This window comes from Phyllopteryx taeniolatus, chromosome 2 (assembly GCF_024500385.1).
Source record: "Phyllopteryx taeniolatus isolate TA_2022b chromosome 2, UOR_Ptae_1.2, whole genome shotgun sequence".
NCBI lineage: Eukaryota > Metazoa > Chordata > Actinopteri > Syngnathiformes > Syngnathidae > Phyllopteryx > Phyllopteryx taeniolatus.
Window position 1 is genome coordinate 441,926 of NC_084503.1, and position 23,472 is coordinate 465,397.

A 23,472-nucleotide genomic window follows, 5' to 3' on the forward strand; every position below is an offset into this window, starting at 1 on the left:
TAGTCCTTCCTTATAAATCAGCGGTCCCACATATTGCAACATTGCTTTTTCAGGTGTTCGATGAAGCACATGCAGCAATTGAGTCGGGTTAAGGTCTGGACTTTGACTGGATCGTTACAGCATACTTGTTTTTTCCCCCCAGCCATTGTGTTACCGATTTTTGGGGGGAATCATTGCGCTGTTAGATGACTCTAAAACATGTTGGTAAACACGAGACGTGGTGGACTAAATGACTGCAAGTTTCCTGGATCCCGAAATAAGAGCATGAGCTCAGCATGGTTGGCGTTCGCCAAATGTGGTGCTGTGCATTGTGGCATGGCGTATCCACTCTGGTCTCATATTTCCAAGAAGCTTGTTTGATAAATCTTGTGATGCTTTTTTTTTTTTAACTAAGCCGTGCTGCAATGTTCATTTCTAGACGAGAGGCTTTCTCACTTGCTAACCGTACAATGTATCATAACTTTCTCAAATTCTGTAGTGCTGCGATGCTCACTGGCTGATGATCAGTTAATCAAGTGGGATTTGACTTGGAGCACAAGGCAGGAACTGTTCAATTATTGAATATGAAAACAGCAAGGGCAAAGGAATTTTTGCACAGTCTGAATTTTCCCTTCGCTGCTGTTGTATACATCATGAAAAATCCATCCATCCATCCATGCATTTTCTACCGCTTATCCGAGGTCGGGTCGCGGGGGCAGCAGCTTTAGCAGGGACACCCATACTTCCCTCTCTCCAGCCACTTCATCCGGCTCTTCCGGGGGCATCCCGAGGCGTTCCCGGGCCGGCCGAAGGACGTGGTCTCTCCGGCGTGTCCTGGGTCGTCCCCGGGATCTCCTCCCGGTGGGACGTGCCCGGAACACCTCACCGGGGAGGCGTCCGAATCAGATGCCCCGGCCACCTCATCTGGCTCCTCTCGATGTGAAGGAGCAGCGGCTCTACTCTGAGATCCTCCCGGATGACCGAACTTCTCACCCCATCTCTCAGGGAGAGCCCGGACACCCTGCGGAGGAAACTCATTTCAGGCCGCTCGTATCCTGGATCTCGTTCTTTGGGTCACGACCCGCAGCTCGTGACCATAGGTGAGGGTAGGAACGTAGATCGACCGGTAAATGGAGAGCTTCGCCTTTCGGCTTAGCTCCTTCTTCACCACAACGGATCGATACAAAGTCCGCATCACTGCAGACGCTGCGCCGATCCGCCCGTCGATCTCCCGTTTCCCCGCCTTCGGCCACCGCCCAGCTCGCACTGCGCCCGACCCCTACGGCCCCTCCCACAGGTGATGAGCCCACGGGAAGGGGGACCCACGTTACCCTTTCGGGCTGCGCTCGGCCGGGCCCCACGGGTGCAGGCCCGGCCGCCGGGCGCTCTCCTTCGAACCCTACCTCCGGGCCTGGCTCCAAAGGGGGGCCCCGGTGACCCGCGTCCGGGCAAGGGAAACCTGAATCCATTTATTGTACTCGTCATAGGGGTTTTTGGAGCCGTGGTTTGTCTGGTCCCTCACCTAGGACCTGTTTGCCATGGGTGACCCTGCCAGGGGCGTGAAGCCCCAGACAACTTAGCTCCTAGGATCACTGGGACACACAAACCCCTCCACCACGATAAGGTGACGGCTCAATGAAAAATACAATACGTCGTATTGTTGTTGTAGTTCAAAATGTGATAAGGACATCATTTTTGATGATGAGCCTTTGATTTGGAAAACAGGTGTACTCAGCCCGGTGATAGCTGGGATAGGCTCCAGCGCTCCCGCGACCCTTGTGAGGAGAAGCGGCTCAGATAATGGATGGATGGGTGTACTCTGTATTGTATTAGTATCAGTATCTTTTTTTTTTTGTCAGTCTTAATTGGAAGTCCAAGACGAAATCAATTTTGGTCTTATTTGTGTCGTGTGAAATCACGCTTCGCTTCTGCACATCACATTTACCTTAATGTGCAAAGGAAGCATCATGTTAAATGTGTTCGAGCTCATTGGAATGGTAGCAAAAGAATTCTCTCTTTCTATGGGTCCTAACCACCAAAACACATGGGTATATTCAAGGTTTTGTTCATTTTTGTTTCCTTTCTCTGTATGTGGGATCGATCTTTTGCTGGGAGTTTTTGACGCCGGGATCAGATTTGCATTAGAGCGTCAAAGTGTGTCCTGTTTTCATGCTGTCAGTGGGCACGATCCGTATGCCGCACAGCTCCAGCTGCCCGCTACCGCAATCGTCACGAGCAGAGACGATTGTGGTTTGTTGAGGCTTAACAGCTGATGTTATTGACCCACATTCTCTGTTCGTTCCTTAAACGACTCTGCTTTTACATGTCCCCTGACTCCTCCGTAGGAATATATTGCACATGCTATTTGCGATAGAGCCAAAGACAGACTGATTTGCATGATATATGTCACCGTGTGCTGTATTTTGCATGCATGGTGCCAGTTGGTGAAGTTAAGCTACGTTTAATACAACCACAGTGGCCCTTTGTTGGTTGTGATGAGTGATGTTTTGTCCAGTTGCACAGTTCCTCTGGCATTTATTATTTAAACATTGGTGTCTATCAGGACATGAGTAGGTGTCACTGACATCCAAGTAAGTCGTTTTCTTTGCATATGATTCAATCCATTTGAATGCGCCACAGTCAATGTCTTTATCCTGCTGGATACAATAGATCTGATGACCTACAGTGCAGTAGCACCGGTGGTTTCAGGTGGAGGATGGTCTGGGCATTTTCCTCCACCATGTCCTCATCAGGGAAAGTGACGCACTGATTGACCCTTGTGTAACGCCAACATGTCCAACTCGGGTTTACGTTACAATGTTTACCTTCTTTTGGAACATTTACGTTACTTGTACATTGTGTTATTACACAGTTATGTCCTATTGGTGGATTTGTTTATGGTTCTGACTTTCCGTGACGAAATAGCTTTTTTTTTTTTTTTTTTTTTCCCCACACTCTGAAATAATGACTTTTGTTGTTTCTGCAATTTAGGAATGCTCTGAACTCTTTTGCGGCCTCCAGGCTGGCAACACATTGGGTTGGACGCAGCGTTTTCAGTGACACACATGCACCGCCGCGCACTTGACATGTGATGTGTCCAGTCGGTGCTTAAAGCTCGCGCTCACTGCCTTTCATAGCATCAACCTCAGGATCATGCCCCTAAAGTTCAAAAGAAGATCCCAGATCCTGATAGCCCTTTTATTTTTCACCAAGACGCAATTTCTCCCCCTTCTTGCTCCCTTTTTGTGTTTTTTGTTTGGTTTTTTGAACCCCCTCTCTCGAACTTGCATTCCACACTCCACGGGTCGAGTCCCTCGGCCAGATGGGTCCGCTGGAAGTGTACTCCCCCTTTTCCCTTCAACTTGATTCCCTTATTTCCTTTCCTCCTGCCTCTCCATTATTCTCCCCTTCCCCATTTGTCTTGTGAGTGTGTCGCTGTATTAAGAAGAGATGACCCAGGTCAAAATGACCTGCACATATCCGAAGAGTCCGAAAAACACACCCAGGCTGAGTATAGACGGCATCGACACGTCACACACTCGCACATCTGCTTTCAGACAAATAGCACGTAGCGCAGAGAGGTGTTACAGAGCTTCTGAAAGACAATCCCACTATTCATGTATGCCTCTGTTTGTTTGGAGAAGCGCTTCTTTCATCCTTATCGCTGAAAATCAGCATGTCTGTGCAGAGTCTAGACTCGGTCACGTTCCTCTCCCGCATGCTGTGTCGCCTTTGGTCACGGTGAAGTCTTTGCTCGGCTTATTTTTGAACGCAGAAGTTGAGCTCTCTTTGTCCGGAATGTCTTCGCAGTGACTTATTGCATTACTTGCGCCGATGATGGGATATTTGGGGAGCCGTCGCTGTTGCATAATGACTGAAAACACGGCACACTACTCAAAAGTGGGATGATTTAAAGTCATTTGATGATTCTGATTTTGATGAATGAACAGTAGGCGCGGTTATGTTCCAGAGAGACCAAAATTAAATGGGAAGAAGCTGCAGGAAACTTAACATTTTGAACAGCATTCTCTCCCAGTGGTCTGCTGACAGGGGCATGGGGGGGGGTGAAGTTGACCCAGTAATTTGCCAGCTTCCAACTTGGTATCAGAGACAGAACGGCATCAAAATCCAGAGGGTGAAGTTTAAAACCTGAAGTTTACAGTCCGTGTGCCTTTTATGTTGAATGCATTTGACGTCGGCAATGCCGTGTGTGAACGTGCACTCGCGATATGACAACGTCCTGCCGTCTGCGACGGGCGCAGGCAAAGAACTCCCCAATCGCATGAACAGCAGAGGTTCCATTGTATATTCATTTCATACCTACGTACGTCATAGCAAGAAACAAATTGAAGATTTGTTAGTGTTCCGCTTTTTGCACGATTCCGAAGAAACATTTCTGTGCTGCTTAATGTAACAGAAGAGAAGCACAAGACTGCAGTAACATGTCACTTTGGTTTTGTTTTGACTCGTAAGAGGCTTGATGTGCTGCACGATGGACAAAGTTTGGTTCATAGTTGAATTCACATGTTATTGTTTTGAATGAATCCAATGAACTGCGACCCAGGATAGTAGGGCACTTGAGGAACAGCTTGGCGCACACTCCATCTCTTGGCTTCAGGCCCATCATACTTTGATTTAAGATGTTTTGTTTCTGTTGCTTATAATTAGAGCAACTGCCTCCAGTTCACATGCTTGAGGAAGAACGTTTAAGGGATGATAATTATACAAAAAAATAAAAACAAACACTGCATCGTGTCAAAAGCTGATCAAAAACAGCCCCTGGTCTTATTTATGATCTGCGTGAAGATCGGCAATTGTTTTGACTCATCTTGGTATATTTTATTTAGGGTTTGTCACAACGTACATTGTAACGTTCCAAAGTGATAACCAGGTGGAATGTCGGAGGCCAAGCGTTGCACATTTCCGCCCTGGATATTTTTTGCAAACAACGATGTGCTTACTCTTTAGCCCACACTAAAACAAAAAAACTGTTTCAGAATACTCAGAGCAAACAAAACAAGGGTCTGTTGCCGCATGGGGGGACTTTATGTCACCACTGATTCAAACTTGGAAATGTATTGCTTTCACTTTAAACTATAGCAGCTTTGACTCCTGTTTTTGAATGCAAGTGGAACAACAAGAGCAGCTGTCAATGTCATCACGGTGAAAAGAAATTCGACACGAGGATGACCCTCCTCATCATCCAATCATTTTCTACGGGTTATGCTGCAGCCTATCGCATCTGATTTTGTGCGACACCCTGGACTGGTTGTCCGTTAATCACAGGCTCCATGGACAATTTAGTCTTCCAAAAACTTAACATGCACGTTTTTGGAATATGTGAAACCACACAAACATCGGGACGTCATCCATTGCGCACTTTTTTCCAATTTTCCAAACCACCTCATAATAGGACACACAATGTCCTCTCATCAAATAAATTGCAATTTAACAGTTTTACGTCTCTACCATTTGATCCAATCAAAATAGATTAGTTGATTTTCTATATAAAATAATACACATTTTAATTTGGAATTTGTAAAAAGTAATCATACATTCAGTGCTTGTCAGAAATGTGACTATTATGATTTAGTGTTTGTTGTGGCTGAGTTTACATTACATCCAGTTTCCACTTTTTGGACGCTTGGACTGGCTCATAATCTTCTTTACCACCCGAATCACATCAAACCCATTGATATATATGTATATTAACCTATAACCTCACATTCTCAGTAATCGTGTCATGCTGATGTGAAATCGAAAGAGACCAGCATCGTGTATATAGTACTTGTATTCATTTATTTATTTTGACCACAAACACACAAATACACTCTTTTGTATTGCTTTTCAAATGTATTTTTGTCTGTCAGAAACTGGTTGCTGGGGTGAACCAGTTTGCCTACACCTGCATCCAGGACCACCCCATCTGGACCAACCAGCAGTTTTGGGAGGCCACTTTCTACAGCGAGGTCCAGAGCCAGATCCGGGATTTGTATTTAAACACCCCGGAGGAGAAGTGGAGCATCGCTGCCAGGCTGAAGGTAAAAAGATGACATTTTCATTTTTCAACTGTCTAATTTCGCTGATCTCTTGTTAATCTGTGTTGGAGCTAATTTGCACTACATTTTGGATTCATTGAAAAAGTACATTTAAGACACCTTAGAATGTCAGGGGAACTTATTTGACTGAGCTGTCAATTGTTCAAATCAATTTGGCTGTTCTCATTGTTTCTTTTGACACTTTTTTTCTCAACTAAATTACTGTAATTTCTTGTGTATAATGCGCACCCCCCCCCCAAAAAACATGTCAAAAATCAGTGCTGCGCATTATAGATCGGTATGTATGCCGCCAGATATAGGTTATGAAAAAGCGGTACACGTTCATTTCAATATGCCACCGCCACCTAGAGGTTATGCGAAAGGTGTAGCCTACACTTTCATTCCAATATGATAGGAGGTACGTAGGACTGCATATCTGTACAGTTGTGCTCGTAAGTTTACATACCCTGGCAGTTTTTGTGAACGGTTTCTTTTTTTTTTTTTTAAATACGATTGATGACTGAACAACAACCACCATTAATTTCTTTGTGGTTATGTTTTGTTTGATGATAATGCTTTTCTGAAATGCTTGACAGTTTAATTTGAATCCCATTAAAATATAACTCAATGCATTTCGCCTGGCCCTTCATGTTTTCTTGAAAGAATTGTGTCCATCTTACATATTCTGCCCGGGTAATCAGACATATGAGCACAACTGTGTGTTTTCTCATTTACTAAATAAAAGTAGGGCTCTGAATACTTCATGTTTTGATCATATGGGTAGAAGCAAAATCCATCCATCTATCCATCCATTTTCTACCGCTTATCCGAGGTCGGGTCTCGGGGGCAGTAGCTTCAGCAGGGACGCCCAGACTTCCCTCTCCCCATCCACTTCATCCAGCTCTTCCGGGGGGATCCCGAGGCGTTCCAGGGCCGGCCGAAGGACATAGTCTCTCCGGCGTGTCCTGGGTCGTTCCCGGGGTCTCCTCCCGGTGGGACGTGCCCGGAACACCTCACCGGGGAAGCGTCCGGGAGACATCCGAATCAGATGCCCCGGCCACCTCATCTGGCTCCTCTCGATGCGGAGGAGCAGCGGCTCTACTCTGAGATCCTCCCGGATGACCGAGCTTCTCACCCGTTCTGTAAGGGAGAGCCCGGACACCCTGCGGAAGAAACTCATTTCGGCCGCTCGTATCCGGGATCTCGTTCTTTGGGTCACGACACACAGCTCGTGACCATAGGTGAGGGTAGGAACGTTGATCGACCGGTAAATCGAGAGCGTCGCCTTTCGGCTTAGCTCCTTCTTTACCACAACGGATCGATACAAAGTCCGCATCACTGCAGACGCTGCGCCGATCCGCCTGTCGATCTCCCGTTCCGTTCTTCCCTCACTCGTGAACAAGACCCCAAGATAATTGAACTCCTCCACTTGGGGCAGGATCTCATCCCCGACCCGGAGAGGGCACGCCACACTTTTCCGACTGAGGACCGCGGTCTCAGATTTGGAGGTGCTGATTCTCATCCCAGCCGCTTCACACTCGGCTGCGAACCGCTCCGGTGAGAATTGGAGGTGAGGGCTTGATGAAGCGAACAGAACCAAATCATCTGCAAAAAGCAGAGATCCAATTCTGAGGCCACCAAACCGATGTTGCAGAGGCGTGTTAACCAGGACAGCACCACAACATCCAGAGCCTTTAGGAACTCCAGGCGAATCTCATCCACCCCCGGGACCTTGCCACTCGGTGACCTCAACCCCAGAGATGGGAAAGTCCGCCTCAGAGAACCCAGACTCTGCTCCCTCATGGGAAGGCGTGTCGGTGGAATTGAGGAGGTCTTCGGAGTATTCTCCCCGCCGGCTCACAACGTCCCGAGTCGAGGTCAGCTGTGCCCCATCCCCACTATACACAGTGTTGATGGTGCACTGCTTCCCCCTCCTGAGACGCCGGATGGTGGACCAGAATTTCCTCGAAGCCGTCCGGAAGTCTTTCTCCATGGCCTCACCGAACTCCTCTCACGCCCGTGGTTTTGCTTCAGCGACCACCAAAGCTGCATTCCGCTTGGCCAGCCGGTACCCATCAGTTGCCTCAGGTATGTCACAGCCCAAAAAGGCCCGATAGGACTCCTTCTTCAGCTTGACGGCATCCCTCACCGTTGGTGTCGGGTTCGGGTCCGTCCAGCTCGCACTGCACCCGACCCCTATGGCCCCTCCCACAGGTGGTGAGCCCAGGAGAAGGGGGACCCACGTTACCGTTTCGGGCTGCGCCCATGGGTCCAGGCCCCGCCACCAGGTGCTCGCCTTCGAGCCCCACCTCCAGGCCTGGCTCCAGAGGGGTGCCCTGGTGACCCGCATCCGGGCAAGGGAAACCTAGATCCATTAATAGTTTTCGTCATAGGAGTCTTTTAGCCGTGCTTTGTCTGGTGCCTCACCTGTTGGCCATGGGTGACCCTACAACTTAGCTCCTAGGATCATTGGGACACACAAACCCCTCCACCACGATAAGGTGACGGCTTCCAGGAGGGGTAGAAGCAAAATCATGCATTGTAAAAATGCATTATACATGGGTAGAAGGCTTTTCTACAATTTTGATGTCAACTTTGGGGGTGCGTATTATACACGAGAAATTACGGTAATTGGTTTTCAAGAAAGAGAGTACTTTAAATCTCAAGTCACCACAAATTTGCAAAAAGGGCAAATGATTTCTTGTCACTTTCAAATTTGGTCAGTTTCATTTTTTTTTCACAAATCAATACTCTTGGTCAGTCCCCACGTGGGTCTTTTATTTACTACAAATTAACGTCCAATCTAAAGTGTTGAAAATGGCTTGCTTTCTTTGACCACGCAATTTTATCTGCTCAACGAACATGTTCTTCATCTTCAAACAGTTGCATACTGTCAATTAAAACCTTTATTTAACCAGAAAATAAAAACCCATTGACACCAAGGCCTCTTTTTCAAGGGTGCTTTGGCCAAAAAGGCAGAGAGCACATATGAGAGAGAAGTGCAGTTTTAGCAAAAATAAATAAATAGTTAAATGGATTGTCTAATGAGAAAGGTATTCAGTAATAGAATATGAATAAAGATAATTGTTTTTTGTTTTGTTTTTTTTAAATATATAGTTTGGGGTCACCCAGTCATACTCACACCATTTTTTAAACACTATTCGTTACTCATCTGCTGACTCTATGTTAGCGCTACGGTGTTTGCAAGAAATCTCTGAAACCCGAATAAAATCAGAGCTCCCGGCGAACTTGCAATGGCCCTCAGTCCCCTCAAACATTTCCTCTCCTACCGTTGTGTCTGCCATCTCTTCCCAGGATGTGGGCACACTGCCCGCAAAAGACGAGGCGCAGACAGCTATGGACCTGGCGGCCAAGCAGCTGCGCTTGTGGCCGAGCCTGAACAAAGAGAAGCAGCAGGAACTGGTGAAGAACGAGGAGAGTACCGTTTTCAGCCAGGCCATCCATTACGCCAGCCTCATGGTCTACCTGCTAATTCCTTTGGACACCAGCAAGAACAAACTGCTTCGTAACACGCCCGCGGCTGACTGGGAGAGCGGCAGCAACAGCATCGTCACCAACAGGTCAGCAGAGAGACGGTTCACTTGCTTGAGTCAGTGGATTTTTGTTGGTGCTTTTCGCTCTCTGTCGTATTGAGCTTGTTGATAGGGCTGTTGTTGTGCCCATTGTTCTCTCGTCCCTCCCTCAGTCAGTCAACTCCTCAGCAGTAATTTAGTTGTTTTTCGCAGAGGCCAAAGGATATATGCCTGTAATATTGTCTGTCTCTTGTATTGCTCCGTTGTTTGTGTTTGAATATCCGTTGCTTTAAAGGTTAAAACATAGCAACTTACATGCCAACAGTTGCATATGCATTTCCCATGTAAGGCACGTTGATCAGTCTTATCGGAGGGAAGCTTTCACAGTTTGATGATGTGAGAGTAGGTCTTCCTCTGTCGATTCCTGTTTTATTCTGAGAACAGCCTCAAGAAGTAACATTTTATTATTTGTTCTTTGCATGTAGTTTCACGAGTCAGCAGCTGCAAAATTGTTTGTGTAGTCATTTTCTGTCATTGTTGTTGTAGTTTTTTTTTTTTTTTGTCATTGTCATTTTGTTTTTCACATTTGGGTCCTGCCACTCACTCAATTGCGAGGATTCCAGAAGGCAGTTTGCTTCACGTGCAAGATTTTCTATGACTAATCCTAGCATGATTGATCCTAGCATCTGCTCGCTGCTTGCCGATCACTTCTGTCAACACGCAGCTCTCGCATCTCCCCATGGACACGGCGGCTTGACCCTGTACATGTTCGTACCGTTTATCACTTACAGCATCGCCGGCAGCGTTGCCGAAAGCTTCGACACAGAAAGTGGCTTTGAGGAATCGGAGAACAGCGACGTGGCTAACTCGGTGGTCCGATTTGTGGCCCGCTTCGTCGACAAGGTGTGCACTGAGAGCGGAGTAACCCAGGAACACATCAAGAACCTCCACACCATGATCCCAGGTACGTCACGCACAATGTTCATTCATGCATCTGCTGTCCTAATTCCCTCAGCTTTGTGCAGAGTAACCTGCGCTGGTGTGTATTCTCAGCAACAGCGGCCCCTGAGCTGATTAACTCCTGACACGTTAAATGGCCTTAGAACCTTGAAATACACACACACTGGTTGTGTGAACGTGTTTCTTTGTACAGGCTCTGTGCGTGTGTGGACACCAGGTAACCTCATCTTCTGACCCACAGGCGTCGTTGCCATGCAGATGGAGGCTCTCGAGGCAGTTCACAGGGAGAGCAGGAGGTTACCACCCATTCAGAAGGTTTGCGATGCTCTACATTGCAAGACGTTCAGAGCGTACGGGGCTATACTCGTGTACGAGCGCTGAAATGCACTTCGCCAAAGACTGTCCACAACTAAGTTAACCACTCCCCAGAATATGCACACATTCAAGGCAAAATTAGGCCATTTTAGTGGCACCTAGCTCCTTAGCTCCATTTTTGGTTAATGATTCCGTTTCCTTCATATTTACGTGTCGCAGTTGGGAGTAGCTAACTGTGAGCTGTCTGAGGTTGAGCGGCGACCTACACCCTGAACATATCACCAGTAAATAGAGACAGCCATTAACGCTCACATTGACACCTACGACAAGTTAGTTCCAAGTGACTTAACATGCATGTATGCACAAACGTTGCCTTTTTTCAGAGGACGTATTCAACCCCCCTGAAATCTTATTTTTGGGGGAATCTGCTGAAATAAATAAATCCAAATTTGGGGGATATTTGATATTGATATTTGTATAATTGTGCTAAGACTTGCTACCCACGCTGTACACACAAAGGCTGATTGAAACCGGCTAACTGTTAACCACTCTTCCACTGTGCTGCACTAAGCCGTCAATACTGTGTAATTTGAACTTCCATAATATATGACCACAACATGAGCTTTGATACGAATCAGTATAATGTGACACTGTAGCAAACCTCATTTTAGCAAGCAAATAAGCTGCGATGTTTTCCTTGGGCATTTTCTTAGGTTCCCTATCGCAACATGTTCATTTCAGAGCCACTTTTCGCTGAGCTTTGAAAACAACACTCAAAGATTGTTGTTGTTTTTTTTCTCCAAACTTGTTTTTTGTAGACTGTAGCATCCAAGCTGCTCTTGTGCAGCCACTGGAAGATTTCCAATGTTTTCCAGTGCACTTTGAAATATTTGACTTGGTATTTTGAACCCTGCTGTGCTTTTATTGTGTCTGCCAGCACTTGGTAATCCTTGTTACACGCACTCATACACACAGACAAACAGCATCCCAACACTGCCTTGAGACCAACCCGGAAGCTGTGGTGAGCTGTCGGCTGAACTTTGCGGCTCATTCCAAGCTGGATTGCTAGCCGCAAGACGCATGCCAAATACTAAAAAGTGTCTAAACAACAGTGGCACCGGCCTCATGATGAGTCAGAGTATTATTAGTAGTAGAAGGGGGAAAACAAATCAGGGAACGCATTAAAGATGCAATCTAATGCCTCTTTAAAATCGCTGACCTGGGTCAAAGAAGGTTATTGAACCAATGCGTATCTGAGTGATTTAGCAACTGACGGATTGGCCTTGCTTGCTTCAACTACTCAATTAACAACCCAACATGAGACAGAAAAAGACCTTTTTCACCATGACATACTGTACCTCCGGGTGGCAATGGCGCCAATGGCACCGCATTTGACCAAGGGAGTGTGATTGACAACACATGGGAAATGGCTTGAATGATTCATTTCACCTTCTTCCCTTCCAACCAAAGTTTGAATTTGTTGTGGAGTCTGTTGAAAAGATGATTTCGAGTGAAGACGCGGGCTGTAATTTGCATTTCTGCACGGAAATGGATTCAAATTCGGACACGGTTAACATATTCATTGAGGGGCTGGCTTTTCTGTTGTTGGGAATTGGCACAGGTGCGCTTTTTTTTGACTCTGAAATGGATAGCATCCTGTCGAGCTGCTTTAGCTAGCAGGCCTAGCCATTGTGTTTTTGGAAATTACTCCATGAAAATGTCAAAGCCCCGGGTTTGGTTCCTAGTCTGTCCCTTTTGAAGCGATTAGTGCACCGCAAGGCACACTTGTCTTCTTCTCCGCACAACTTTTTACAGTGTCCACTTGATTTGATTTTGTATTTTTTTTCCCGTCCTCACCCCGAGTTTCTGCTGGATTATTTATTATATATATCTTATATTATATCTCTCTCTATATATATTTTTTTTTTTTCTATATATCTGGCAGCGGAACCCCAAAAACAAGTTTTTTCTCGTGCTTTTATGTTGAAGTCGGCGCCGGTCACTCGCTTTCTGCCATCCGGAGGTGCCCTAACACCCGTTGTTTCCTAACATTACGAAAAGGTCTATCGTAGGGGTTACCGTGTCAGATGCAGCTTGAAGTAGTCTGTTGAAATGCGCTCATTGGCCTACATTGACCAGAAACCAGCTGAGGTCAAACCGGCGACGGCGTTATGAGACTGGTTCCACGGCTGCCGCGATCCCAGCCTGAGCTGGATCGTGCGTCGTCAGCGTGACATGGCTGCATGCTGTAATACTGGATTTACCTACCAAGCACTTCACGTGCCATTGAGTTCAGTGTTGGTGTTTTTGTTTGAGGCTGTACCCCTTTTGGTTGCTGAGGTGTTGAATAAGTTGCAGCTCTATAAGGATTAGCCTTAATTGTATTAAGAGGGCAAAAAAATGATGACTATCTGCAGCTGGCATGCTAAAGAAACTGTTCCCAATCGGATCAATGAGCCCTGTTGAGCATGCAAGATGGCCTGTGTTAATGAATGTTCCTATTTCATTTCCTTAAATCAAGTTTCCCATAATTCCATCGTGGTATTTACAATTGTCTTTTAGACAGCGTTGTGTGCATGTGAAGCTTGCATATGTCTTTTTGTCATCGAAAAGTGTTTTGAATCTGCCGGTGCAGATCTGCTTCTAGAGTTGGGCTTCAGGAATGGAAAATGTCAACCACGTCGATTTTTTTTTTTTTGGTGCCGTTTCTTGGTTTAATTTTCATCATGTCGTTCCGTTAGCCTAAAATTCTACGTCCGGCGCTGCTTCCTGGGGAGGAGTTTGTGTCAGAGGGGCTGAGGGTGCTTCTGGATCCCGATGGCAGGGAAGAAGCTGCTGGGGGGCTGCTGGGGGGCCCGCACATCCTACCGGCAGAGGGAGCCCTCTTCCTCACCACGTACCGCATCATCTTCAAAGGCATCCCTCATGACCCACTAGGTCAGTTCATTTTGCACCAGTAACGCTTTTCAAACTCAAGCTAATTTAGGCTTCGGGACCCTTTTGCAACCTGTTGAAGACCAAATTGAGTTATTAGTCGATAGGCCATTGTATTGTATTCCTGCCGCATTGGCCGTACTTGCACACACGCCATTGTCCTTGCGTTGAGTTCAGTGGGGGAGCAGGCAGTGACCAGAGCTTTCCCAGTGTCCACCTTGACTAAGGAGAAGAAGATCAGCATCCAGAACCAGCTGCAGCAGAACATGCAGGAGGGCCTCCAGCTGCGCTCTGCATCCTTTCAGGTGAGTACATGGCAGGTTTCTCCATTTTGTTTTTTACCACAGGTCACAGACATACAATAGCACTGTAAGGTCAGTTGTTGTTTTTCCGGCGCAGTTGATAAAGGTGGCTTTCGATGAAGAGGTGAGCTCGGAGATGGTGGAAATGTTCAGGAAGCACATACAGAGGGTCCGCTACCCACAATCCATCTTCAGCTCCTTTGCGTTTGCTGCAGGGCAAACTCAACCTCAGCTTGTCCTTCCAAAGCAAAAAGAGAGGAACACCGGCTTTAGGTTTGTGGTTGAGCTTTATTGATGAGAAGAAATGTTACTTATTTTACAAAACCGAATTTCGACCTCCGATGGTCTGTTTAGTGGCTTTCTGCTCTGTCGTTGCTTCAGAACACTGTCCAAAACTATTGTCAAGGGAGCCAAGAGAGCCAGCAAGATCACAATGGGCCGCGGTAGCCAGACCACGCTGAAGAGGAACGACAGAGGCAGCAGAATGACCTGGCACGAAGATGATGACATTTCAGGTGAGAGAAAAATAATTGAAAGTTAGGTTTTTTTTCAAGCCGTGTCAATCTTCACGTCTGCATGTGTTCTCCAGTATCGGATGATGGAGAGCCACCGCCTGGCAGCACTCTGAGAGCGTCCGACAAGTCCACCATGGAGCAGCTGGTGGAGCAGTCCTGTTTCCGTGACTACCAGCGGATGGGCCTCGGTACCGTCACGGCCGGCTCAACTCGCTCGAAGTCGGGCGACCGTTTCAGGATCACGGCTGTGAATAGGCTTTATTCCCTCTGTCGCAGGTATGCCACGTCTCAGGAAATGCAAGACTTAGAATATTGCCATTTCCATTTCGCCGCTCCGCAGTGACGGTTAGAGCTCGAAGTCAACCGATCGCTGTCGCCAAAACACGGGATTGACATGGCCGCCTCGCTGAAATCAAGCACCTCTTGATTGGTCGACGCAGAAAACTAGCAGAAGGGCCTCAAGCGTGTGGAAATAGTTGACGAAAAATCACACCGGTAGCGAGGTCGCTTTGCAAAATAATTCACCAATCTAATCAAACGCACGCCCGTCTGAAACGCTCGCTGACGAATAGCTTCGACTGCACGTCAGCCTTCATTTAACGAATTTGCCTAACGCTCTCCTGTAACAGAGAAAAGACTGAAAATACACACAAAGCCATCCCAAAACACCTTCACGGACTGTTGGAACCTATTGAACTCCAGCAACAAGCCCCGTAACACGGTTGCTCCAATACATGATGACAAAGCATTGTGATTACGATGAGCGTTAAAGTTCTACGTTCCGAGTGTCTGAATGTGATTGAGCGAGTGCGCGGAGAGAGAGCATGTCAAACAGTTATGCGGACAACGAAAAGAAAAAACAAGAAAAAAGAAAGAATGACTTCATCCACCAGTTGACGCAACTGTCACCAGCTTAGCTAGCGAACAATCTGCAGCGGTTCAACCCCGCGTAACACAGGCACACTTCTTCTCTGTTCTTCTCTGCACCACCTTTTACAGTGTCCACTTGATTTCATACTCTTCTGTATTAGGAACCCGACATGTATTTGCTTCTCTCGTCCGCCTCAGTTATCCGGGCCTCCTGGTGGTTCCCCAGGCCATACAAGACAGCAGTTTACACAAAGTGGCGCGTTGCTACAGGCACAGCCGTCTGCCTGTCGTGTGCTGGAAACACCCTCGCACCAAAGCCGTGCTGCTGCGCTCGGGGGGCTTCCACGGCAAGAGTGTGGTGGGATTGTTTAAGTCGCAGAACCCCTCCTCCACAGGTGAGCTTTAATGTCATTCATTTGACAAATGACTCCATTTGCGCGGCCATTGAAAAAGGCATTTTGGCCTAAAGGACTGGCTGTGTTTTGATGTAGCGCCTGCGTCATCCTCCGAGTCCTCCAGTAGCCTTGAGCGAGAGAAGTACCTGCAAGCCGTCCTCGATTCCATTCCTATTTACTTCAAGATGAACGACCGCAACACTCTCTCGAACCGCTCCGTCGTAGGCCTCTCACCGGGTACGTGCGTGATTATGATGATGAAGTTCTCTTAATTAAGTGTTTTGATGCCCACTTCGCTTGATTTTCGATTTGCATCTCCCTCCGGGATCATCGAGAGAAGCAGATGAGAAGCTGTGTTTGGGTTTTCATCGAAGATTCCCAGTGAGCTGAAAGTGTATCATTGCGATTTGACAAGTCGAAGTGGCGCTGAATTTGTCATGTGACATCTCGTTGCGGGGGGAAACCGCACTTATTGTGTTTCCAAGGGAAAAGAGGCCACGTAAAGTGCATTTTTTGGGACACGGCGAAACTGCAGGCTTGCACTCTTTAGTATTATTTTGGTTCGCTCTTGGTCTGTTTTGCTTTGCCATCAATCTGTTTGTCGTGTGTGTGTGTGTGCGTGTGTGCGTGTGACAATGAGGCACTGTAGCTGATATTCGTTCGGCTCCATTTGGAAGGAAACTCGTACAATAAAAGGTTATGCATGAAGCACAGGTCACCACCGAGCACATCCATCTTCTCAGGCTTGTCCGTGTCCTCCTCTCAAACGCTTCAGGATGCTATTTTGCTCTCACAAACGGTATTGTTTCTTAATGTAAAGTGTGCTTACCACTGCAGATGGAGCAACGAATAGAACAAGGCATTTCTGCCCAAACATGTCTGCTTCCAAATGTTTCTTTTCACTTGTTGACAAAAGGAGTGCACGTTTGAAGTTTTGTCTCGTTCTTGCGCTTAATGGAAAATTGTGTTTGTCTCAACCTTTCTTGGATCGTGCGTAAATGTTGTGTCCCCTCAGGGAGCGAAAGGAGAACTTCCAGAATGCCAAAGATGGCTCCCGTCCATTTAGACATCCCCTTTTCCAACAGCTTTACCAGAGGAGGTGAGTGTCGCACAATGTTCTAAATTCAAAGACAAAGAGGCAGTTTTGTTGTACAAACGTATAACATCATCATGTGCAGAAGGCAGCGTAATAAAACAACAACTGTGGGGGGAAAAAAAACCAACCTAAGTTGACCCATTACTCTACTGTGACTTGCATTAACCTGTTGTCAGATGAATATGACTGTAAATGTAATCGCACAGGAATGTCAAGTGTTTGGAGGGGAGTCCTTCAGCACTGAACGTTTCGTCTCGGCCTAATGGCGTCGGTTGCGTTTCTAAGCAGTTAGTCATGGCTTTCGATCAAAGTCAAAGGTGAAAACACATTGGGACAAATTCTTCACTATGGGACGGACACACTACACACATTTGTGCGTCTGTCCGTCCGGCTTCTACTCACTCCAATAGCGCCAAGAAAATGTCCCAAACTAATTGGATGATGAAATAAGTCATTGCGTTGCTTCATTCTCCCAGCGCGTTCTGACCGCTCCAAAGGTGGCCGTAACCTTAATCGCAGCAGCGGGCGGGATGCGTAATCCGCTTCCAATTAATCGCCACACTCCCACATGAGTTCCTGGTAAATTGCCTGGATGACCTTTCCCCAAAAATGTATCCACATTCCGGAACATTTTTCTTGTGTGCCTTTTCAAAGCTGTCACAGCAATGGCGGAATAAACATGTTTGCGAGATTTCTATTCTTGGAAAAAGGGCTTGCTTTATGTTTTGAATCAAAACATCACAGTGAGCCTTGGCGCACAAAAACTTTCAATTTCATGCCAACTCTCAGTGGGTGTGTGTGTTTGTGGGCAGCGAAACATTACATACGTCGTCGTCTCATGAGCGACTAGAACCACAGAGGACCGACTGTGTCATGCATGTTACCCATATTCATTCCTTTTCATTTTCAAAAGTGGGCCGTGCCATCTTTGTAACTCTTCATTGGACCGCGCGTGACCTTGTGCACTATGTCAAACTGCAATGTTTTTATGACCTTGACATTATTTTTCATGTTCATGCTGATCTCGTCTACACAACCACCACGCAGTGCTTGAGTACAGAGATAAACTATTCACTCCCTCAAACCCAAAACCTACCACTAAGGAGAGAATCCACAACCAAGGTAGAGTGCGACTGCCTCGCCAACCACACGCGCACGCACGCACACTTTCCTCTTACAGGGCTGCGTTTCATTCTAACGCCTCATCTTTCCTCTCACAAACTAACCAGACACCAGGCGTATCGCCATTCTCCAAACTCCCTCTGAGCCACTAATGACTAATCATCACCGGAGTGAAATAAGCGCGCCTCCGGGAGCTGCGGTTTTTCACAAACCCGAGTGGCCGCTCTGATCCGGCCTATTCCGCGGCTCAGCTGGAAGCCAAGTGCGGACTGCGGAGGGAAGGAAGCGGTTTATCCTGGCAATCAAATGAAATGAGGCACCTCTGACCGTGCACGTAGTTCAGCGAAGACAGCGCAGATAAAGTGTAAATGTAATTCAAAAGGAATAACTCACTCTAGTCCCAGTGGAGCAACAAGACAATAAACACCGATTGCTTGTAGGCTTTTTTCCATGATTCTCCTCCGTGTGGGAGGATTTCTGTGTCAGCTTGAGATGTTTCATTTAGCTGGACTTGAAGGCTGTTGTTGTTGTTTTCTAGCGCTCTTTGTGACAGAAACGTGACGTCCTCAGCTGCCGCGGTGAAATGAACTCGACTGACTTCACAACAAGCGGCAGGGTGGCAGAGAGTGAGCACAGCAATGCTTCCCAAAAAGAGGCTTCAAGCTCTTTAATGCCACTCCCTGTCGAGGTTTGCTGTCAAAACAGTGAATTTCAAACAACCACCTGGCTTTGGTTTGGGAAAGTCAGTTTAGCTTGGTGCAAACAGACAAGAACAAATAGCATCTCTGTCGCGGCGTTACAACCCTTTAAGCCACAGATAAATGAACACAAACAGTGGAGCAATACGTGTAGAATAAAATCTTGATCCTCTGCAACAACAAAAAAAGACGACGTGCGCTTTACTGAGGGCTTTTGGCCAGCTGCATGTAAAGCCATAAATCTGTATTATACTGCCCCCAGATGGCCAAGGCGCACACACCAGAAGGAGTAGCACAATGTCCATTGAATTGAAGTTAAAAAAAAAAATATGGTCGAATTCTATTCTATTTCATTGTCAATCTTCATTCTTAATCTCACCCAGACAATTTGGACAATTTTGGGGGAAGGCGCTTTTCTATTGAAGGTTCATAAGGGCGTGCTTGGACAAGTTGGGTCTGGAATAACTTCCGAACCCTGACCCTCAAGCCCATCAAACTAACTCGAACAGAGCTCGTGCGTTAGGCCCTTTCGTCAAGGCGTAGATAATCGAAATTGATCCCAATCCCTCTGTTGGTTTTGACTCGCATTGAAAAGGCCAACTTTAACAGCAGAAAACTGCAATCAGTTGGAAAGGGTTATTACTGGGAAATGGCCTTCATTTGACTAGTTTGTGATATTTGGAAGGTTTTGCGTGTTAGCGTTTACAGAGAAACTGCACGTGGATTTGTTGACACGCTAAAAAACAATCCGTCACCTCCTGCTTCTACTATCTCGCTGCCCGATTCAAGGTGCAAACTGTTTTGCCGGTGGATTTGTATAATGGTGTTTACATCATCCCTTGTGCTGCTGTGCATGTAAAGCCCATCTGCATGTGTTGTTCATCACTCAGTCGTAGTTTGTTTGACAGCGTGTGTACAACAGAGGCATTGGAACGAAGGGTCCCGTGCGTGTATGTGCGGCCTGAGTTTTGTTTGCATCTTTGTGTTTGCAGGCATGTGGGCCAGCCTGCGCTCCAGCAGCAGGCTCGGCCAGCGCCCATCCACGGTGGATGTGGGCGCCAGACTCGCAGGGAAGGATTTGGCGCCCCCTGCGGGGAGTAACAGTCTGCAGGCTCAGCTGCTCAAACAGCAAGCTGCGTTCTATGTGTTCGGCGAGAAGTCACATTTGAGGGTAAGAAAGAAGGAGCCTTGCATGGCAACTTTAAAAAAAAAAAAAAACATAATAATAATAATAAGAAGAAGAAGAAGAAGAATTTTTTTTTTTTTTTTTTTTTTTTTTTTTTAACCTGAGCATGCGCTGATGCTTGACGACAAACTTGCGCCAAGAAGCCCGACATGCTTTCTTTTGACACAGTTGAAAAAAACAATCATTTGCGACCACTGTGCACATCAGCTGTGCTCCGAGTCATTATCGGAAAATGCTTATTTGCTCCAAATAATGTCATGTTTGCTCATCAATCTACGCCAGTGACAGGCTTCCACAAGATGGCCGAAGGTTGTCATTCATACAATAGAATACAGTGTTTCCCCACTATTCAAGGGACAGGGACAGAGCCTTGCTGCAAATAGTGAAAATATGTGAGTAATTGATTGTTTAGGATTGCCTATAGACGGCACAAAACGACAGCAACGCATTACTGATTACTGTTAGACGGGGCTACGGCCTGAATGAATTAAGCTCCTCCGGTCACTTCAACATCGTTCCTTGCCACCGAGATTCCAAACGATGGCGCCAAAGTCGCAGCGAACGGGGGACTGATCCTTGCCACCAATAGTCAATAATGCACGCCGCCCCCTAAAAGGGATTTGTAATTCCATATAGATGGCAGCAAAACACTTCAACTAGAGAGGACCATAAAGCACCAACGCCATACATGTTTGAGTTCATCAAGAATGAACAAGTTGTCAAGAATACAATTTCATGAAAAATAAAAAGCTACCCAAAAACTTCAAATTTAAAGAAATAAAGCATCACGGAGGGCTAAATAATAAGCTGCGTGTACGCAAACATTACATACGTGGATATTCACATTCAATGTTTTTACATATTGTGGGGAGGGTAGCGGCTTTTAGTCTTTTAGTTTGGTCGACTCTAAAATGCATATACGCACTCAATGTGAACTAATGTTGCGTAAGAGATTATTCACGAGTTAAATTGTTCAACACGTGAGTCTCGTCAATGCTATTAGCTAGCCTCTCCGTGGACGAACAAATATGCATACTCGCACTTTTGGCATTGGCACATAATAAATGTCGGTCAAACGCAGATGATTACACACTGTAAATTAATGCAACCTGACAGCAACACCAAGATTCCACCAGATGACGCCAAGTCAATACTTTATCTTTGGCGTCGCCACAAAAGTGGCAACTCGACAAGATTTTCGGGGAATAACAAAAAAAAACCAAATCTTTTTGCGAATGCTGAATCTCGAATACGCAGGGGTTCACTGCATATGAATAACAGTACTTTGGCCTTTCAGCCAATCACGGTGGAGTAGTGGCAGAACATTGTAATAGCTTTGTGTTCACCTCATCAGGCGCAGATTTCAAGTCAAATTGCGAATACATTGAAAGCGTATCATTCTCTCAGTATCGATGCTTTGTGCTTTTTCTGATGTCAAACATGTGCCTCGGCTTCCTAAACGTGGGGGGGAAATCTAGCGTCGAATCAGGTGTGTTCGTGTCAAAGGTCACGTCCACGCACCGCTGTGTGTCGCTTGGTGCAGGGCCTCAGGGTGGACGCCTCTCTGAACTGTGAATTGGTGCCGGTGGACTTTGTAGACACGCGGCAAGTGAAAAGCTCCTTTAAGAAGCTGCTGAGGGCGTGTGCTCCCAACGCCAACTCCTCCGACTCGGAGGACTCCTTCCTCAAAGCCTTGGAGGACTCGGAATGGATCCTGCAGGTGAGGCTTTTTTTTTTTCCCCGGGTGCATTTTGTGCGGCGCTAGTCAAACATTTATGATGTTAGTTATCGGCACGTAGACTTTGTTCCATTTGGTTATATATTCTTCCTGGTCAAAGCTCAAGCAGACATTTCTAAGGGATTAATTGTTCATATGCCGATTTGTCACAGCTTCACAAGATCCTGCAGCTGGCTCTCATGCTGGCGGAGCTCCTCGACAGCGGCTCATCTGCGCTGCTCGGTCTGGAGGACGGCTGGGACATCACCGCACAAGTGAGGAGATTGCACAACTAGTGGCTTTTTTTTTTCTCACATTTTTTTGAGCCGTCAAGAAGATGTAGAGAGGCGGAAGAATTTCACAGAGAATTCGAAAGTTTCTCTCAAAGTCACATTGGTGACATTTTTTTAAGCTGGCATGTCGAGAAACCAAATCAGAACGTTTGTCTTTCCTGCGAAACCTTTCAAGCTGCCACAGTGTTTTTGAAATGTAGGAGTAAGCCGGAATAGCCAGAGAAAAGCCACACGTGCGCAAAAAGAGAGTCGGACACGTGATCTGAGGCTGTGGACGTGCTAGCCACGTGCTCCGGCATGGAGAGCAAAACAAGTTCAAATGAAACGACTTTCACGAGTGGCACGGCGCTAATGGAAGTCAAAAGGGAGGCTTGTTGGCTTCTTTCGAAACTGATGGGAGGGAAATGTGCAGACGGAGTCACAAAGAACGGAGATGTCCACTCTTCAGATGTACCACTGTCACCGGCACTTTCCATTCCTTCCGTTTTGGATAGCGCATCTAAAACAGATCGGAATTTCTCATTCCCATTCCAAATGGTAAAACGTCAAGCGCTCACGGACTTTTACGATGCCGGATGACCTCGGTTTTCATGACGGGCGGTCTTAATAAATGGGGGAAGCGCAATGGGCGCGGAACCAGACGACGCTGGCTGTGTCAAAAACGATAGCGCTCCTTAATGTTGCTTTTGTTTTCCCATTCCCAAACAGAGTGCTAAAAGTGCTCCAAATACTGCAAGGCACTCCACTTGCCAGTGGTCCGAAATGGGTTTTCTCTGCTCATCTTCCGGTCGATGGTGTCGAGCTTCTTCAAGCGTGATGTGATGTCACCCATTTGCGCTGAGAGATTTGGAAATGCGTGTAAACAGTTGTCAGGGTCTTTTCAGTGTCCGCGTTTCGTCACGCTCATTGCTCATGTTTTCCATGTTTGGGTCGCAAGCGCGCGGCCGTCCAAGTATCTACAGGGTGTCCAAAGCCACGGGCTGCTGCTTCAAGCCCGGTCCGGGGGTGCTTTATGGCAGCAACGTGCGGGTCCCGGGGCTTCGTCTCGCAGGTTCCCCATCGGGCGTCCGTCGACACGCAGCACACAGGAAACGCAAATTTCGTTTCTGCCATTTTGTGTTTTCCTCTTTCCTCTCCAGTCCTCATTCTGGTCTCTGCAATGTAAGCGCACGAGGGTCTCCGTGCCAGGGCGCCGGCGCCGGCGCCGGCGACTCGGTCTCGGATGTTCCAGTGAAGCCCGCAGGCAAAGCCGTGAACCCTCGCGGAAGCACCCCCGCCTCATTCCACCCGCGTCAGGGCTCATTAGTAGCGTTGCCGGTGACACGGGCAGGAAGGCCCGCCAAACATGTTGCGTGTGTGGGCAAGTGGAGTCGGCCCGTTATATAAGCGTTATTGATAGCAGATGATCGGGTTGACGTGGGGAAGGGCTTCAAAGGGGCAAGTATGCTCAGCGCCTGCCTTTTTCTCCATCACTTGTAAAACACTTAAACAGCATATTTGCAATTTCTAGATTCTTCTT

General features: G+C 46.9%; 2 protein-coding genes across 9 annotated transcripts in view; both read left to right on the forward strand.

The window, feature by feature from the left end:
* Nucleotides 1-23,472, forward strand: part of sbf2 (SET binding factor 2) — a 104,256-nt gene that overhangs the window by 70,171 nt on the left and 10,613 nt on the right. For 7 of the 8 annotated variants that reach the window (XM_061750329.1, XM_061750338.1, XM_061750358.1 and 4 more), the window contains 16 exons: nt 5,850-6,020; nt 9,333-9,598; nt 10,342-10,514; nt 10,752-10,825; nt 13,567-13,762; nt 13,937-14,064; nt 14,159-14,334; nt 14,443-14,576; nt 14,651-14,852; nt 15,645-15,841; nt 15,938-16,078; nt 16,857-16,940; nt 17,985-18,059; nt 19,750-19,928; nt 21,487-21,663; nt 21,834-21,935. In XM_061750329.1, the coding sequence (XP_061606313.1) occupies nt 5,850-6,020; nt 9,333-9,598; nt 10,342-10,514; nt 10,752-10,825; nt 13,567-13,762; nt 13,937-14,064; nt 14,159-14,334; nt 14,443-14,576; nt 14,651-14,852; nt 15,645-15,841; nt 15,938-16,078; nt 16,857-16,940; nt 17,985-18,059; nt 19,750-19,928; nt 21,487-21,663; nt 21,834-21,935 (2,475 nt within the window). The remainder of the gene's footprint in view (nt 1-5,849; nt 6,021-9,332; nt 9,599-10,341; nt 10,515-10,751; nt 10,826-13,566; nt 13,763-13,936; nt 14,065-14,158; nt 14,335-14,442; nt 14,577-14,650; nt 14,853-15,644; nt 15,842-15,937; nt 16,079-16,856; nt 16,941-17,984; nt 18,060-19,749; nt 19,929-21,486; nt 21,664-21,833; nt 21,936-23,472) is intronic. The other variant, XM_061750348.1, reaches the window with a different exon arrangement.
* Nucleotides 7,663-9,320, forward strand: LOC133466619 (uncharacterized). The gene is made up of 2 exons (XM_061750540.1): nt 7,663-8,105; nt 8,195-9,320. The coding sequence occupies exons 1-2, from the start codon at nt 7,663-7,665 to the stop codon at nt 8,358-8,360; spliced, it is 609 nt and encodes a 202-aa protein (XP_061606524.1). The 3' UTR covers nt 8,361-9,320.

Bases quoted from the DNA above. Each gene is read 5' to 3' on its own strand.
- LOC133466619 (XM_061750540.1), top strand. From the start codon at position 7,663: ATGTTGCAGAGGCGTGTTAACCAGGACAGCACCACAACATCCAGAGCC. The intron at 8,106-8,194 runs GTATGTCACAGC...GGGTCCGTCCAG, and splicing joins GTACCCATCAGTTGCCTCAG to CTCGCACTGCACCCGACCCC.